The following is a 19,712-nucleotide window of genomic DNA, read 5'->3' on the forward strand; positions in this document are numbered from 1 at the left end:
AAGGGGTTAACTAGTGGGACACTTTTATAGGGCAGGTCGTTACGGACGCGGCGATACCAAATATGTGTACTTTTATTGTTTTGTTATTTTTATTTCCAAAAAATGAATTAGGGAATTTTTTTTTATTTAGCGTTTTTTTATTTTAAAATAAATTTTTACACTTTTTTTTAAACTTTATTACATTGTCCCGGGGGTGGGGACACACACACACACACATCACTGTCATATGTCAGATCGCTGATCTGACACATCACACAGCGCTGTGTCAGATCGACCAAATTTCACAGTGGGTGCAAGATACTGTGGCTTGTGCTCCTCGCCAGGTCTCCGTCTAACCATTAGACGACGAGGTGTTGGGCAAAGCTGAGAATTAGACTCTTCAGAGAAGATTACTTTACTCCAGTCCTCTATGGTCCAATCCTTATGGTCTTTGGCAAACTGCAGTCTGGCTCTCCTTTGCTTCTCATTGATGAAAGGCTTTTTTCTAGCTTTACTTGACTTGAGCGATCTAAGAGCCTGTTATGAACTGTTCTTGCTATGCACTTCACCCCAGCTGCCATTTACCATTCCTTCTGTAGGTCACTTGACGTCATTCTGCGGTCGCTGAGTGACATTTGAATAAGATGATGGTCATCACGGTCAGTGGAGAGTCGTTTTCACCCTCTGCCGGACTGTAGCCTTGTTGTTCCCAATGTCTGCTGCTTGACCTTGTTGTAATGGACTGCCGTCTTATAAATTTTAAGGATGGAGGCTACATGACGCTCACTGTATCCCTCTGCTAGTAAAGTCAGAATTGAGCCTCACTCAAGACTTTTCAACTTTTTTGACATGGTTAAAAGTAAATTTTTCATTCCTATTACTTTTGGGATATTACTAGCACTTGTTTTGCCATCCAGCTTGTCCTATTGCAAGAGGATTGTGAACACCACAGCAGGGTTGTTTATACTTTCCTTCGTTAAATAAGATTTGGTTCAGGTGATCACCTAATCAGAAGCACATTAAGTAGAATGAGGTGTACTCTGGTTGGAATTCAACTGACACTGGAATGGAATGGCTGTCAGACATGTAGAGAAGCTGATTTTTATAAAACTGTGCAGTGGTCTCTTAATTTTTGCCAGAGCTGTATATTTTTGGAAGTGGAGTCCGTCCATTTTATACCGACTTCAACTCCACCAAAATGGGCTCCAACTCCACGACTCTGACTCCACAGTCCTGGCGGCTAGTGAAGTGGGCCTAGTGTAAATGTTTGGGGACTTCATGACAAGCTGCACATGGGAGAAGAGGCCCCGACATATCATAACGCATTAGGGTATGTGCACACTTTGCGGTTTCTGCTGCGTTTTTTTTCCGCAGCGTTTTTGGCTCTGCAGAAACGCAGCAGATTCTGCCGCGTTGTACAGTACTTTTATTTCCTATGGAAATAAAAAAAAGCTGTGCACATGCTGCGTTTTTTTCCGCGCGGTTTTCAAAACGCAGCATGTCAATTGTTTGGTGCAGAAACGCTGCAGTTTTACACCTCATCCATTATGAGGTGTAAAACCGCAGGGCAAAACCGCAGATAAACCACAGAAAAACCGCAGCACTTGGTCCTGCGGATTTCCTGCGGTTTTCTCTACAAAATCCGCAGAGACGAAAAACTATGTGTGCACATACCCTTACATGACTTCAAAATCTCCAGATGGCGGAGGGGCCCAGAAGGGAGGACTGACGGCCAGGGCTGTGGAGTCGGTGCTCATTTTGGTGGAGTCGGTATAAAATGGTCCAACTCCTAAAATATATAATAAATTGGGTACAGTAGTTCAATGCAGAATGTGCTGAATATTTTTTCATAGGAATTTGGGAAAGTTATGAAATGTCCTATAAATGGCTGTTCTATTCCTGATCTAAGGCTACATTCACACACAGCGTTTTTCCTGCATTTTTTGAGGATACTGTTTTCAGCTGCAAAAGCAGATCAGCTTTTTAAAAAACTGCATCATCTGAAAGGTTTTTGAGTTCATAATGTTTTCAATAGCAAAAGCAGATTAGAAATCTGCTCTATCCATTTATCCATATCTGTCTCCATATCTTATCTGTACCAAAAAGAATGAAAGCCGGGTAGCACACGCTGCGGATTCTGCTGCAGATTTGGCCCTGCGGATCCGCAGTGTACAGTATTATGTTATCCTATGGGTTTTCAAATCTGCAGTGCACATGCTGCGGATTTTTCCATGCGGAAAAGCTGCGGTTTGAAATCCGCAGCATGTCAATTCTTTCTGCGGATTCCGCTGCGGTTTGACACCTTTTCCATTGTCCAGGTGTCAAACCGCAGGGGAAAACCGCTGGCCAATACACAGGAAAACCGAAGGTCACTTTACCTGCGGTTTTACCTGCGGATCCGCATAGAAAAATCCGCAGGTGAATCTGCAGCGTGTGCACATAGCCTAACACTCCTTTTTTTTTTTTTAATTTTTTTTTAGCATCAGTCAGGTACACCTCATAGCTGCCCAAAAGGATGCCCAGGACAGGCATTGCTCGTCTTCAGTAACACATCAACATCAACTGATAGTTGGAATAAATAGACTGCATTCATCACCACATCTTCTTAAGTTGCAGGCTTTATTTTCAAGTGTAGGGGTGTGAAGTATGAGGTTCTGCAGCAGCTGAGGTGTGCAGTATGAGGTTCGGCCCCCCCCCCCCCAGGTTTGATATATTAAATATATATTAACACATGTAGAATTATTTAATTAACAAAAAAGTGTGAAACAACTGAAAATACTGTATATCTTATATTCTAGGTTCTTCAAAGTAGCCACCTTTTGCTTTGATTACTGCTTTGCACACTCTTGGCATTCTCTTGATGAGCTTCAAGAGGTAGTCACTGGAAATGGTTTTCACTTCACAAGTGTGCCCTGTCAGGTTTAATAAGTGGGATTTCTTGCCTTATAAATGGGGTTGGGACCATCAGTTGTGTTTGTGCAGAAGTCTGGTGAATACACAGCTGATAGTCTTACTGAATAGACTGTTAGAATTTGTATTATGGCAAGAAAAAAGCAGCTAAGAAAAGAAAAACGAGCGGCCATCATTACTTTAAGAAATGAAGGTCAGTCAGTCAAAAAATTGGGAACATTTTGAAAGTGTCCCCAAGTGCAGTGGCAAAAACCATCAAACGCTACAAAGAAACTGGCTCACATGAGGACCGCCCCAGGAAAGGAAGACCAAGAGTCACCTCTCCTGCGGAGGATAAGTTCATCCGGGTCACCAGCCTCAGAAATCGCAGGTTAACAGCAGCTCAGATTAGAGACCAGGTCAATGCCACACAGAGTTCTAGCAGCAGACACATCTCTACAACAACTGTTAAGAGGAGACTTTGTGCAGCAGGCCTTCATGGTAAAATAGCTGCTAGGAAACCACTGCTAAGGACAGGCAACAAGCAGAAGAGACTTGTTTGGGCTAAAGAACACAAGGAATGGACATTAGACCAGTGGAAATCTGTGGTTTGGTCTGATGAGTCCAAATTTGAGATCTTTGGTTCCAACCATCGTGTCTTTGTGCAATACAGAAAAGGTGAACGGATGGACTCTACATGCCTAGTTCCCATAGTGAAGCATGGAGGAGGAGGTGTGATGGTGCTTTACTGGTGACACTGTTGGGGATTTATTCAAAATTGAAGGCATACTGAACCAGCATGGCTACCACAGCATCTTGCAGCGGCATGCTATTTCATTCGGTTTGCGTTTAGTTGGACCATCATTTATTTTTCAACAGGACAATGACCCCAAACACACCTCCAGGCTGTGTAAGGGCTATTTGACTAAGAAGGAGAGTGATGGGGTGCTACGCCAGATGACCTGGCCTCCACAGTTACCAGACCTGAACCCAATCGAGATGATTTGGGGTGAGCTGGACCGCAGAGTGAAGGCAAAAGGGCCAACAAGTGCTAAGCATCTCTGGGAACTCGTTCAAGATTGTTGGAAGACCATTTCCAGTGACTACCTCTTGAAGCTCATCAAGAGAATGCCAAGAGTGTGCAAAGCAGTAATCAAAGCAAAAGGTGGCTACTTTGAAGAACCTAGAATATAAGACATATTTTCAGAGTGAATCTACAATTTTCATAGTCATGAAAATAAAGAAAACTCTTTGAATGAGAAGGTGTCCAAACGTTTGGTCTGTACTGTATATATGTAATCGATATTACATTTACAATTTATTACAGTTTTATGTTCTAAAGTTGTATTCTAATAGAACATAATATATTTATCTATATATCTTGATTATTGTATCATAAAAATGATTAAATGTCTGATGTTCACATTGTACAATACATTTTTCACTTAAATATAAGCAATATATGAGAGTCGGAGTCGTGGAGTCAGAGTAAGGGAAATTGAGGAGTCGGAGTTGCAGGTTTGGCTTACCGACTCCACAGCCCTGCTGACGGCGGAGGGGCCCGGGAGGGAGGACTGACGGCGGAGGGGCCCGGGAGGGAGGACTGACGGCGGAGGGGCCCGAGAGGGCGGACTGACGGCGGAGGGGCCCGGGAGGGAGGACTGACGGCGGAGGGGCCCGGGAGGGAGGACTGACGGCGGAGGGGCCCGGGAGGGAGGACTGACGGCGGAGGGGCCCGGGAGGGAGGACTGACCGGTGCGTCTGGGGACAGGGAAAATCAGTCAGGTTGTACAATACATGCAATGCAGGAAACTGCTCAGTGTAAATCAGCTTTTGCCCTAGGATAACGCTCTGTTATCAGCACCTTCTCCTGGATGGACCTTACTCCATCCCTGAACCTTGTCCGAGGCTCTGATAACATTGGGACCATGGCCCCAATACCAGGAAAACAAAAAACATTCACGTTTCTTTTCTGATTTTATTACTTAAATAAAACTCACAAGCCAAAGTGAACGATGACACCGCGAACTACAGACCACCGCGGCACCGCTCGTCCCACTGGAAAGTTCAATATATTTATCTGGGAGGATGGCCGTCACACAGAATACTCTAGCTGCTCCGCATGGCAGAGGATGTAGAGGATAGACAAGTCCTTGATGCATTACAATACGGGAGGCAGAGGAACATGGTGTCCATCATCCCCATAGCCGCTCACCGCTGCTATCAGCTGGCGTCTGTGAGCTGCAATATGATGGGAGCCTCATTTTCAGCCGACAGGGGGCAGCAGACAGAGCCCCTCACTATACAGAGTGCAAGGTACCACCCTAATGACCCTCAGCTAGTGCGGCCTGGCACAGTGCGGATCTCAGGACTCAGGAAAAATTCTGGGGTTGGTGGTCACCGAGGCTCAGACAAAAGGGGAATTTTTGTTCCACTGCATCCCATAAAATGAAGGGAAGAAAAGGGGCGATGTGAATTCATAGTGCACACACAATCTAGAAAAATAATCATTTAGAAATGGTGGCTGATGAACACAGAGGGGTCTGCCGTACAGAGGAGTCCGCCATAGAAAGGGGTCCGCCACTACCCATAGTCAGATAAACAGCTTGCGAGCGGATCGGGACACCTTGGTGAGCGGACCCTGCAGTAGTGGCATCAGCAGGACGGCCGGGGAAGCAGTGGCTGAACCGTCACCAACTGCAGATATTGGGGGGGGGGGCTTTATAAAAGCTCAGGTTTTGGCCCAATAATAAAAATAAACTCTCCCAGAACAGTCAGGTGATGATCCGAAGAGTCCGGCAGATGGATCAGTAATAAATAGTGGAATTCCTCTCGGACTACCATCCGCTGAGAGACACATTTGTACACAGCGAAGAAGACGGGGAGAACAGCAATAATCCTTTTCCTGGTGTCACTCGGAGTTGCCACGTGGTGACACGTGTCTTGAGTGGACTCTGGAGTTGGCAGCTCTCCTGGAAGCCATGGTGTGTGTTTTTCTTCACAGGCTGTGGTGATGTCACTGAGGCGGCAGCGGCTCCTGAGCGTCCTGTGGCGGGTGCTCTTGCTGTGGAGGGTCCTGCGGTGCTGCTCTTGGGGCTGGTGTCGGAGGTCTTGGAATCACCTGGGGTTGCCTTTGCCGATAAGCAATGACAGTCCCGAGCAGCAGTGCTATGATGGTCATGAGGTAGAGGTCCCACTCCGGTCCCAGCAGCTGATCCATGTCCACCTGAGACATCATCTCCTTCACCTAATCAACGGAGGGGACAGACAAATGATCACAAGAAGAGTCCACAGAACCCGATGCTGAGCTTGAGAGGTAAACCATCCCGGGGCAGGGGTTTGACACCTCAGAGACAGACGGATCAGTAGATCAGGTGGGGGCAGCCTACAGTGAGCGCGCACAGGCAGTATTCTGAATGCGGGGCAGTATAGTGAGCGCACACAGGCAGTACTCTGAATGCGGGGAAGCATTCAGGCAGTATTCTAAAAGAGGGGCAGCATACAGTGAGCGCACCGGCAGTATTCTGAATGCAGGGAAGCATACAGCGAGCACCCAAGCACTATTCTAAAAGAGGGTCAGCATACAGTGAGTGCACACAGGCAGCATTTTAAAAGCTGGGCAGCATAAAGTGAAACAGGCAGTATTCTGAACGCGAGGTGGCATACAGTGAGCACACACGGGCAGTATTCTGAATGTGGGGTAGCATACAGTGAGCGCAGAGGCGGTATTCTACATGCAAGACGGCATACAGTGAGCGCACACAGGCAGTAATCTGTATGCAGGGTAGCATACAGTGAGTGCACACAGGAAATAATTATAAAAGCGGGGCAGCATACAGTGAAACACACAGGCGGTATTCTGACTGCATCTCAGCACGGGTCTCGGCAGGTCCCCACCCAGCAGGTATTTCACCCCATGTATCGGGGGAGATGCAGGTTGTGATAAAGGATCTGAACCGTACAAGGACCCTATCTACATTGGAAGATTTCAGCAGGTGAGCCGCTGCGAACACGGGGAGGTCAAAGGGGGGTTGAACCTGCTCATCACTGTTTTCTATATACAGAATATTACACCACATGTTATTTGATTTACACTCACATTCAGCTCCTGCAGGAATTGCAGCGAATACAGCAAGCCGAGCTTACAAAGTGCGAGGAAGACCGGGACCTGGGCATCAGGACTGGCCTCAGCTGCCATGTCATAAAATCGCTTAGCGAGGTGGATGTCCTGTACAAGAGACAAGAACACGAGACTGAAGAAAACCGCTAAATCCTACAGATCACATAACCTACAGCATAGTCACCTCATAAGACATTACTGATCCAGAGCTGCACTCACTATTCTGATGGTACAGTCACTGTGTACATACATTACATTACTGATCCTGACTTACATCCTACATTATACCCCAGAGCTGCACTCACTATTCTGCTGGTGCAGTCACTGTGTACACACATTACATTACTGATCCTGAGTTACATCCTGTATTATACTCCAGAGCTGCACTCACTATTCTGCTAGTGCAGTCACTGTGTACATACATTACATTACTAATCCTGAGTTACATCCTGTATTATACTCCAGAGCTGCACTCACTCTTCTGCTGGTGCAGTCACTGTGTACACACATTACATTACTGATCCTGAGTTACATCCTACATTATACTCCAGAGCTGCACTCACTATTATGCTGGTGCAGTCACTGTGTACATACATTACTGATCCTATCCTGTATTATACTCCAGAGCTGCACTCACTCTTCTGCTGGTGCAGTCACTGTGTACACACATTACATTACTGGTCCTGAGTTACATCCTGTATTATACTCCAGAGCTGCACTCACTATTCTGCTGGTGCAGTCACTGTGTACACACATTACATTACTGATCCTGAGTTACATCCTGTATTATACTCCAGAGCTGCACTCACTATTCTGCTAGTGCAGTCACTGTGTACATACATTACATTACTAATCCTGAGTTACATCCTGTATTATACTCCAGAGCTGCACTCACTCTTCTGCTGGTGCAGTCACTGTGTACACACATTACATTACTGATCCTGAGTTACATCCTGTATTATACTCCAGAGCTGCACTCACTATTCTGCTGGTGCAGTCACTGTGTACACACATTACATTACTGATCCTGAGTTACATCTTACATTATACTCCAGAGCTGCACTCACAATTATGCTGGTGCAGTCACTGTGTACACACATTACATTACTAATCCTGAGTTACATCCTGTATTATACTCCAGAGCTGCACTCACTATTCTGCTGGTGCAGTCACTGTGTACATACATTACTGACCCTGAGTTACATCCTACATTATACCCCAGAGCTGCACTCACTATTCTGCTGGTGCAGTCACTGTGTACATACAGTGAAGGAAATAATTCTTTGATCCCTTGTTGATTCTGTAAGTTTGCCCACTGACAAAGGCATGATCAGTCTATAATTTTAAGGGTAGTTTAATTTTAACATTGAGAGATAGAATATGAAAAATAAAATCCAGAAAATCACATTGTATAAATTATATAAAATTTATTTGCATTTTACAGTGAGAATTAAGTATTTGATTCCCTACCAACCATTTAGAGTTCTGGCTAGACCAGTTATACACTGCTAATTAACTTGTTTTGGTACCCGCATTAAAGACAGCTGTCTTACATAGTCACCATTATAAAAGACTCCTGTCTACAGACTCAATTAATCAGTCAGACTCTAACCTCTACAACATGGGCAAGACCAAAGAGCTTTATAAGGATGTCAGGGACAAGATCATAGACCTGCACAAAGCTGGAATAGGCTACAAAATCATAAGTAAGACGCTGGGTGAAAAGGAGACAACTGTAGGTGCAATAGTAAGAAAATGGAAGAAATACAAAATGACTCAATCGACATCGATCTGGGGCACCATACAAAATCTCACCTCGTGCGCCATCCTTGATCATGAGGAAGGTAAGAGATCAGCCTAAAACTACTCAGGGGGAACTTGTTAATGATCTCAAGGCAGCTGGGACCACATTCACCAAGAAAACCATTGGTAACACATTATGCAAGGTCTCCCTGCACAAGAAGGCACATGTGCAGGCCCGTCTGAAGTTTGCCAATGAACACCTGGATTATTCTGTGAGTGTTTGGGAGAAGGTGCTGTGGTCAGATGAGACAAAAATTGAGCTCTTTGGCATTAACTCAACTTGCTGTGTTTGGAAGAAAAGAAATGCTGCCTATGACCCATAGAACACCTTCAGCACTGTCAAGCATGGAGGTGGAAACATTAGGTTTTTAGGGTGTTTCTCTGCTCCGGGAAAAAGGACAACTTCACCACATCAATGGAAAATGGATGGAGCCATGTACCGTAAAATCCTGAGTGACAAACTTCCCTCCGCCAGGACATTAAAAATGTGTCGTAGCTGGGTCTTCCAGCAAGACAATGACCCAAAACATACAGCCAAGGCAACAAAGGAGTGGCTCAAAAAGAAGCACATTAAGGTCATGGAGTGGCCTAAACCTTAATCACATAGAAAACTTATGGAGGGAGTTGAAGCTCCGAGTTGCCAAGCGACAGTCTCAAAATCTTAATGATTTAGACATGATCTGCAAAGAGGAGTGGACCAAAATTCCTCCTGACATGTGCACAGACCTCATCATCAACTATAAAAAAACATCTGGCTGCTGTGCTTGACAATAAGAGTTTTGCCATCAAGTATTAAGTCTTGTTTGCCAGAGGAATCAAATACTTATTTCTCACTGCAAAATGCAAATAAATTTATAAAAATTTACACTGATTTTCTGGATTTTATTTTTGATATTCTATCTCTCAATGTTTATAATTTTAAGGGTAGGTTATTTTAGACTGTTCATGTCTATGTCAGTTTGCAAACTTACAAAATCAGCAAGGGATCAAATAATTATTTCCTTCACTGTACATTACTGATCCTGAGTTACATCCTGTATTATCCTAGGTGGTCAGAGTTGGAAAGGACCTCCAGGGTCCTTGTGCCCAACCCCCCCTGCTCAATGCAGGATTCACCAAACCATCTCAGACAGATGTCTGTCCTTCCACTGAAGGAAAACTCACCACCTCTCGTGGCAGCCTGTTCCACTCATTGATCACCCTGTCAAAAAGTTTTTTCTAATATCTAATCTGTATCTTTTCTCTTTCAGTTTAATTCCATTGCGTCTCGTGGTTCCATGTGCAAATGAGAATAATGATGATCTCTCTACACTGACAACCCTTCAGATATTTGTAGACAGCTATTAGCTCTCCTCTTATCCTTTTTTTGCAGCTAAACTTTCCCAGATCCTGTAACCGTTCCTCGTAGGATATAATTTGCAGTCCGCTCACCATCCTGGTCGCTCTTCTCTGAACTTGCTCCAGTTTTCCAATGCCTTTTTTAAAATGTGGTGCCCAGAACTGGACGCAGTATTCCAGATGAGGCCTGACCAAGGAGGAGTAGAGGGGGATAATTACTTCACGTGACCTAGACTCTATGCTTCTCTTAATACATCCTAGAACCACACGTGTTTGCATTTTTTGCTGCTGCATAACACTGTTGACTCATGTGCAGTCTGTGATCTATTAGTACACCCAAGTTTTCACACTTTCTGTTGCTTAGTTCTATTCCTTCCATTCTGTATATGCAATTTTCGTTTTTCTTGCCCAGATGTAGAATTTTGCATTTCTCCCTGTTAAATACCATTCTATTAGTCGCTGCCCATTGTTCAAGCTTATCTAAATCCTTTCTCTGTCTTCTCTAGTGTTTGTTACCTCTCCTAGCTTTGCGTCATCTGCAAATTTGATTAGTTTACCTTCAGTTCCCTTATCTAAATCATTTATAAAAATGTTGAACACTGGGACCAGGACAGGGCCTTGAGGTCCCCACTTGAAATACTCTTCAAATTGGATGTCTATCCTCACTCTTTGAGTACGATCACTGAGCCAGTTATGAATTCACCTAACAGTAGCCTTGTCAAGTCCATACTTGGTCATTTTGTCTATAAGGATAGTTTGAGATACTTTATAAAATGCTTTGCTTAAGTCGAGATATACTATATCTACCACATTTCCCTGATCCACCCAGTCAGGGATTCCATCATAGAGCTTTGAGCAGGGGGTTGGACCAGATGGCCCAGGAGGTCCCTTCCAACTCTACGATTCTATGATTCTATGAGAGCGAAATTAGATTTGTCTTGCTTGACTTGTCTTCTACAAACCCATGCTGGCTCTGGTTAATTACTGTATTCTTATCGAAGTATTTACAGTGGGTATGGAAAGTATTCACACCCCTATACATTTTTCACTTTGTTTCATTGCATCTATTTGGTAAATTCAAAAAAGTTCATTTTTTTTCTCATTAATGTACTCTTTGCACCCCATCTTGACTGAAAACTCAGAAATGTAGAAATTTTTGCAAATTTATTAAAAAAGAAACTGGCCAAGGAGCTCAGAGACAATTGTGGCAAGGCACACATCTGGCCAAGGTTACAAAAGAATTTCTGCAGTACTCGTTTCCTAAGAGCACAGTGGCCTCCATAATGCTTACATGGAAGAAGTTTGTGACCACCAGAAGTTTTCCTAGACCTGGCCATCCAGCTAAACTGAGCAATCGTGGGAGAAGAGCCTTGGTGAGAGAGATATAGAAGAACCCCAAGATCACTGTGTCTGAGCTCCACAGATGCAGTAGGGAGATAGCTCCACAAAGTCAACTATCACTGTAGCCCTCCACAAGTAGGGAGTTTATGGCAGAGTGGCCCGATGGAAGACTCTCCTCAGTACCAGACATATGAAAGCCCACACAGAGTTTGCTAAAAAACACATGAAGGACTCCCAGACTATGAGAAAGAAGATTCTCCAGTCTGATAAGGCGAAGATAGAACTTTTTGGTGACAATTCTAAGCTGTATGTGTGGAGAAAACCAGGCACTGCTCATCATCTGCCCAATACAATCCCAACAGTGAAACATGGCTGTGGCAGCATCATGCTTTGGGGGTGATTTTCAGCTGCAGGGACAGGACGACTGGTTGCAATTGAAGGAAACATGAATGCGACCAAATACAGGAGATATCCTGGAAGAAAACATCTTCCATAGTGCTCTGGACCTCAAACTTGGCCAAAGGTTCACCTTTAGAGATGGGCGGACACCTGGATGTTTGGGTTCGGCCGAACAGTTACAAAAATTGCGGGCTCGGGTACCAGAACAGTACCCGGACCCCATTCACTTGAATGGGGGGCCCGAACATCCAGTGTTTGCTGCGCTGTAATGTGCATGACAGCGTGGCAAACACCGCTTCTGATGGGCGAAGAAGTCATCCCCGCCGGTCAGAGAGCTGCGGTTGCCACACTGTCAGAAGACCGCATGAGCGCTCAGCTGCGATTGGAGGTAAAAAGTTTACCTCCGGTCACTGGTGTCAGCTAATGGAACTACTGATCCCATCATCCAACACCTGCTGCTAATTACAGTGAGAGCAGGAACGGCGGATGGGAGTATTCAACAGCCACTCCCGTGCTGTAAATAATTTAAACAACAACAACAAAAAAAAACAAAAAACGGTGCGGGTTCCCTTGTGTTTTTGATAACCAGCCAGGCAAAACTCAACCCTTAGCAGTTAGCTTCAGCAAGGCTAGTTATCAAAAAAATGGCGTGGGGTCCCCCCCATTTTTGACAACCAAATTTGCTAAAGCAGACAGCTGGGGGCTGGTAGTCTCAGGCTTGTAAGGGGCCATGGATATTGCCCCCCCGCCCCAAGCCTAAAAATAGCAGCCCACAGCTGCCCAGAAACGGCACATCTATTAGAAACGCCAATTCTGGCGCTTTGCCAGGCTCTTCCCACTTGCCATGTAGCGGTGGCAACTGGGGTTCATATTTGTGGAGTTGATGTCACCTTTGTATTGTCCAGTGACATCAAGCTCCAAGGTTAGTAATGGAGAGGAGTCTATAAGACGCTCTATTACTAACACCCATGGTCACATTGTATGAAAACACAGACACAATGAATAAAGTCCTTTAATTGAAAAAAAATGACACAGACTCCTTCAATAATCTCAATTAACCCATACTTACGACCTCGCCTAATTCCTCCGAAGCCCTCGTTCTCCTGTAATGAACCAAAACTAATAAAACAATATACTACATACCTGTCTGTCATTCTGTCCCATGCCATAATCCATGTCTGGGGAAGAAATAGTTTTCAACCTGGATGGTGCTAAGATGCGACAGTCCAGGCTGAGAACCACTGGTGACTGAACTGCTGCAAGTGCAGCGTCAGTGACTAGCGGTGAGGTCACTGAGGCTGCGTTCCCAGCTGGGCTGAACTGCGGTGACATCCCCGCTAGGACCGTGAGAGTTTTGCAGAGTGTAAATTAATGAGAAAAAAAAATGAACTTTTTTGAATTTACCAAATGACTGCAATGAAGCAAAGAGTGAAAAATTTAAAAGGGGTCTGAATACTTTCCGTACCCACTGTACATACATGCGGTTTAATAATTTGTTCAGAGATCTTTCATGGTATAGAAGTACGGCTCACTGGCCTGTAATTTCCTGGCTCCATCTTCTTTCTTTTTTGAAGATCGGGACAACATTTGCCCTTCTCCGATCTTCTGAGACTTCTCCTGTTCTCCAGGATGTTTCAAAGATTCTGGCTATTAGTTCTGCAGTTTCCTTTGCGAACTCTTTCAGTACCCTAGGATGTAATTCATCTGGACCAGGAGAAGTAAATTCATGTAAATTAACTAAGTGTTCCCTCACCATCTCTCTGTTTATAGATAGTGGGGATTATTTTATTCCTTCGATGGCACCGTGACGATTAGTTGATATTATATTTGCTTTTTTTACAGTTAACTCAGGATCAGTAATGTATCTAGACAGTGAGCGCACCAGCAGAACAGTGTGTAAAGCTCTGAAGTATAATACAGGATGTAACTCAGGATCAGTAATGTATGTACAAAGTGACTACCAGCAGAATAGTGAGTGCAGCTCTGGGGTATAATACAGGATGGAATTTAGAATCAGTACCTTTCTTGCAGAGTGAGCATGATCTCAACACTCACTTGTTTGATGCCCAGGCCTTTTTCATGCATGTACCCCAGATTAAACATGGCTTGTGCGCTGTGTTGCTGCTCGGACGCCAGGCGGTAATGGATAAAAGCAGTTTCGTAATCTATCTCGGTCCCGTAGCCGTAGAAATGGTAATCGCCAAGCTTCAGCCGAGCCACAGTATAACCTAAAGACAGCGGGCAGAGAACAGGACAGAGCATCACTTAATGCAATCATGACTACTCTGATTCCCATATACAGGTATCCCGATGAGAATGTGGATGATGTGGGAGTGCAGCTGTTGTCTATTATCAACACATTATGGCTGAGGGGATCCTTCTCCATAATACAAGTCACACATGGCCAAAGACTAAAATGGAGCGGAGGCTGCCGCCTGGATTTTCTAGGTGTCATGAGAGTACCAACCTTGTGCAGCTGCCCGGTTCCAGTGCAGGAGCGCTCTCGGGTAAGTCTCGTTCTCACCAAATAGATTGGCTTCTTCTGAAGGAGAAGGGATAACAATGAAGCACAGAAGAACATGGTCCTTCTGGGGGCGGCTCCTTCATTTCACCTCTATTTACTACAGACTAAAGACTAATTGGGATTCTTTTATTCTCCTCATCACCATAAATGGGTATTTCGCATTACACAGCATATGCCATAAATGGAGGCAGCAGCACGCCCGATTAACCCACCTCATGGGCAGTCACTCACTTTGGTCCAGGATGAAGGCTGCGTTACTCTGAGCCACCTCGTATCCCTGCTCAGCCAGTAACAAGTACTGGACCACAGCGGCGTTGGAATTTCCACTCTTGTAGCCGTTGTATGCAGTCATCAGCCTTTCAGACCATCGGCCGCGTTCACACACGTTCTTAAATAGCTGGAAAAAGAGAGATTGCTCTGCTGGAGATTCACGCCAGGAGCTCGCTGTACATTTACATTATGCAGCATTTAGGGGTTCACTTACTTCCACCGCGGTCTGGCAGGATCGCAGCACTCCAGTGCCGGTGGCGTGCATCTGAGCCAGGTTGTAGAAAGCCAAGATGTGCCCGCCCTGAGATGCCAGGTTAAAATACTTCAGGGCCTGTTTGTAATCTTTCTTCACTCCGACACCATCTGCAAGAAGTCAAGATGGCAGACTTATTATTCATCTGTGCCACCACTAGGCATCACCTCCCCTGTGTTGTGCTGCTGCTCGTCTTTGCCAGCGCCTTCCATATGTTGTGCCGCCAGTCTCTGCCAGCGCCTCCCATATGTTGTGCCGCCGCCGGTCTCTGCCAGTGCCTCCCGTGTGTTGTGCCTCTGCCTGTCTCTGCCAGCGCCTCCCATGTGTTGTACCGCTGCCAGTCTCTGCCAGCGCTTCCCATCTGTTGTACCGTTGCCAGTACGTCCCGTATGTTGTGCTGCTACCCGGCTCTGCCAGCACCTCTTGTATGTTGTGCCGCTGTTCAGCAGATGTCGGACATAAAGCATCCGCCACTACCGACCGTAAATCACTGTACTGCATATATCTGGAGAACTCACAGGTCAGTGAATGGCGTAGGAGGAGCTGATGCTGCGCCATACATGGGGCACTGTCTGGGTTATACCGCCATCACCTGAGTCTGACACCAGAGACCGGTCCAATCACTGTTCATAATCACTTACATGCCGGGCTCAGTCTCTGACACACAGTTACTCCGCTCCGACGCTCCACGATACAAGTCTTAGGCTAGTTTCACACTAGCGTTTATTTCCTGCAGCGCACGGCGCCGCTAAGCCCCGCCCCCTGCTGGCTCCCTGCCCGCCCCATCCGGTCACCGGCGGCTACTAGCGCACATGGACGCTTGCGATCTGCGCACCCTATCTTTAGCATAGGGTGCGCAGATCGTGCGCTAGTAGGATTTTAGTGTGCGCTGCGCACTTTTGAAGGTACGCCGTGCGCGCCAAAATGCAACATGCTGCGTTCGGCGCGCACCTTCAAAAGTGCGCAGCGCACGCTAAAATACTACTAGTGCACGGCCAGCGCACCCTATGCTAAAGATAGGGTGCGCAGATCGCAAGCGTCCATGTGCGCTAGTAGGCGCCAATGACCGGATGTGGCGGGCAGGGAGCCGGGAGGGGGCGGGGCTTAGCGGCGCCGTGCACTGCAGGAAATAAACGCTAGTGTGAAACTAGCCTTCGATTTACCAGTTTTATGTAAAGTTTGATGAAACGGCAGTGACCAATGAAAGGGTTAATACATGTCGGCCACTTGCGCCACAGCGGGCTGCACCTGCACTTACTGTAGTACATGGACCCGAGCTGCAGCTGGCCGTCAACCCAGCCCTGCTCTGCTGCTTTCTGGAAATACTTCAGAGCCAGATCATAATTCTACAAGAAAAGAGAAGGCAGAAAGTGAGGGGCCGAAGTGGCCACAGACCAAACAATGTGCGGGCACTCACCACAGGAACGCCCCTGCCGTACAGATAAGCCATCCCCAAACCGCTCTGTCCAACCGGGTTCCCCTGACAGCGGAAAGTAAGAGAGAATGAGGTGGTGTAAGTTATCCTCATACTGCCACCTGGTGGCCGCAGGTAACACTGTCACACCACCACCTGGTAGCCCCAGTCAACATTGTCACTCACACTGCCACCTGGTGGCCGCAGGTAACCGTCTCACACTGTCACCTGGTGGCCCCAGGCAACATTGTCACTTACACTGCCACCTGGTGGCTGCAGGTAACCATCTCACACTGTCACCTGGTGGCCACAGGCAATATTGTCACTCATACCGCCACCTGGTGACCACAGGGAACATTGTCACTCATACCGCCACCGGGTGGCCACAGGGAACATGGTCACTCACACCGCCACCTGGTGGCCACAAAGAACATTGTCACTCACACCGCCACTTGGTAGCCGCAGGTAACCTTGTCACTCACACCGCCACCTGGTGGCCACAGGGAACATTGTCACTCAAACTGCCACTTGGTAGCCGCAGGTAACCTTGTCACACCGCCACCTGGTGGCTGCAGGTAACCTTGTTACACCGCCACCTGGTGGCCGCAGGTAATATTTTCATACTGTCACCTAGCGCTCGCAGATACCATAACCAGACCCTGCACTGGCACCGCATGCATCAGACACAACACATTATCATCTGTACAGTGCAGGAAACCGCAGTCTAAAATATAAGATGGTAATAAGCTCTATAAATGTGCCGCCATCATACAGACCATGCGGTCCCCGCACACACAGATGTTAGGGTGCAGAGGTCAATACACATACCATGTCTGCCGCTTTCTTGAAGTACTGCAGGGCTGTTTCATTGCTCTGCCGAACTGTGTCGCTGCCCTCCGAATACATCTGTAACAAAGTGACGCCCTGCATGAGATCCGTTATACACCAAGATGGCGACTACCCTCCGTATACAGTACTATATACACCGGGACAGAGGCTGCCCCCGTGTACAGCACCACATACACCAGGACGATGGCTCTCCACGTGTACAGAACCATATACACCAGGACGGAGGCTCCCCCCGTATACAGCACCATATACATCAGGACGGAGGCTCCCCCGTATACAGCATCATATACTGTACACCAGGACGAAGGCTCCCCCCATATACAGCACCAAATACACCAGGACGAAGGCTCCCCCATATACAGCACCAAATACACCAGGACGGAGAATCCCCCGGATACAGCACCTTATACACCAGGACGGAGGCTCCCCCCCGTATACAGCATCATATACATCAGGACGGAGGCTCCCCCGTATACAGCATCATATACTGTACACCAGGACGAAGGCTCCCCCCATATACAGCACCAAATACACCAGGACGAAGGCTCCCCCATATACAGCACCAAATACACCAGGACGGAGAATCCCCCGGATACAGCACCATATACACCAAGACGGAGGCTCCCCCAGTATGCAGCACCACATACACCAGTATGAGGGTTCTCATGATGTAGGAGGACCTCACCTTTCCAAGGAAAGCCATTGCGTGCGAATTCCCAGCGTTGGCAGCTTGATTGAAGTATTCAAATGCTCTCTGTGCAAGAATGAAAATAATAATAATAAATTTTATTTCTATAGCGCCGACATATTCCGCAGCACTTTACATTTCAGAGGGGATTTGTACAGACGATAGACATTACAGCATAACAATAATCACATAGATCATAACAGATACCAAGAGGAATGAGGGCCCTGCTCGCAAGCTTACAATCTATGAGGAAAGAGGTAAACACGAAAGGTGGGTATTAACAGTTGCCCTGATTGTAAAGAAAATCATTGCAAGGTGTTCCAGGGTCCTTGACCATCTGTGTAATGCCAGCACATGACCTCAAATGTGTAAATCGCAATATAAGCAGGCATGTGACAACCCCCACACGGGGCACATAGAGGGGTCCTGAGCCGGCAGCCGGGGGTCACACAGATACACAACTTAGTTATTTTTCCATCAATATGGCCATGTTAGGGCTTGTTTTTTGCGGGTCGAGTTGTACTTTTCAACAACACCATTGGTTTTACCATATAATGTACTGTAAAATGGGAAGAAAATTCCAAGTGCGGTAAAAGTGCAATTCCACAATTTTTTTTTTTTTTTTTACCAGGTTCACAAAATGCTAAAACTGACCTGCCATTATGATTCTCCAAGTAATTATGAGTTCGCAGACACCAAACATGCATAAGTTCGGTTTTGTTTAAATGTCGAAAAAAAAAATCCAAAAGTTTGTAAAAAAAAAAAAAAAAAAAAAGTCGCCATTTTCAGAGACGCATAGCGGCTCCATTTTTCGGATTCTGAGGCTGGGTGAGAGCTTATTTTTTGCTGACGTTTTTGATACCATTTGGGGGTGGGTACGATGTTGAGATCGACCATTATTATATTTTATTGCAATGTTGCAGAAAAAAAAACAAAAACCTGGATTTTTGGTTGCTTATCGTAAAATCTGTTTCTCGAAGCCTTCATTGGGGGACACAGGAACCATGGGTGTATGCTGCTGCTACTAGGAGGCTGACACTATGCACATAAAAAAAGTTAGCTCCTCCTCTGCAGTGTACACCCCTCCGACAGGCATTAAGTTAATCAGTTAGTGAGAAAGCAGTAGGAGAAGCAACAAGATAGAAAGGACAGACAACTCAAACTGTAACAATAGCACACAGAAGAACAAGAGATGGTGCTTCTTCGGCACTACAAACAGGTTTGAATAGAATCCTGTGGAGCGTTCTTGTTCTGGGACGGGAACGATAACCTCCGAACTGAGAAGGGAGGCGATGGACGCAATGAAACCCAGAACCAGAGCAGGATCTCTTGGAGGACGGGATTCGAAGAACCGATCTCGGGGCCGCAAACTATTTTGGATCCTGAGGATACCACCTCCCTGACCCATGCGTCCTCCACCGAGGCGAGCTAAACGTCCCTGAAAAACAGGAGACTACAACCTAGCCTGGGAGATACGCTGGGTTCTTGATACGAGTCATGCCGAGGAAGATCTGCCAAGTCTGGGTCTGGTGGACCTACTGTGTGAGCTTTGAGGACGCTAGGAAGAAGTGGGCTTGAAGGAAGCCTTTTTCCTGACCTGGCGAGTCTACAGCCTGCGCTGACCGGAAGAATCCTCAGTCGCCGCAAAACTGCCTCTTCAGGGATGGCCGGCGAGGTCTGGACTGGGGAAGAAGGGAACTCTTGCCCCCCGTGGCCTCTTTAATAATCTGGTCCAACATGGAGCCAAAAAGCCAGGCCCCCTGGAAGGGGTGGCTGGTAAGCAACTTCTTTGACAAGTCCACCTGCCATGCTTTGAGCCAAATATTCCACCGGATGGTCACCATA

The 19,712-nt window shown here is 46.4% G+C and overlaps 1 protein-coding gene across 2 annotated transcripts in view; it reads right to left on the bottom strand.

Annotated features, from left to right (window-relative positions):
* Positions 1–4,832: 4,832 nt before the first annotated feature.
* SEL1L (SEL1L adaptor subunit of SYVN1 ubiquitin ligase) overlaps positions 4,833–19,712 on the bottom strand; it is a 30,454-nt gene continuing 15,574 nt past the window's right edge. The window contains exons 12-21 of one of the 2 annotated variants that reach the window (XM_073587709.1): positions 17,865–17,933; positions 17,159–17,236; positions 16,334–16,396; positions 16,175–16,262; positions 14,878–15,026; positions 14,625–14,790; positions 14,337–14,408; positions 13,925–14,097; positions 6,968–7,096; positions 4,833–6,115 (exon numbers count right to left, since the gene is read on the bottom strand). In XM_073587709.1, the coding sequence (XP_073443810.1) occupies positions 5,885–6,115; positions 6,968–7,096; positions 13,925–14,097; positions 14,337–14,408; positions 14,625–14,790; positions 14,878–15,026; positions 16,175–16,262; positions 16,334–16,396; positions 17,159–17,236; positions 17,865–17,933 (1,218 nt within the window). In that variant the 3' untranslated portion in view covers positions 4,833–5,884. Of the gene's footprint in view, positions 6,116–6,967; positions 7,097–13,924; positions 14,098–14,336; positions 14,412–14,624; positions 14,791–14,877; positions 15,027–16,174; positions 16,263–16,333; positions 16,397–17,158; positions 17,237–17,864; positions 17,934–19,712 lie in introns of both variants that reach the window. The other variant, XM_073587699.1, reaches the window with a different exon arrangement.

Source organism: Dendrobates tinctorius, unplaced genomic scaffold (genome assembly GCF_039654945.1).
Source record: "Dendrobates tinctorius isolate UK_male_01 unplaced genomic scaffold, ASM3965494v1 ptg000010l, whole genome shotgun sequence".
Taxonomy (NCBI): domain Eukaryota; kingdom Metazoa; phylum Chordata; class Amphibia; order Anura; family Dendrobatidae; genus Dendrobates; species Dendrobates tinctorius.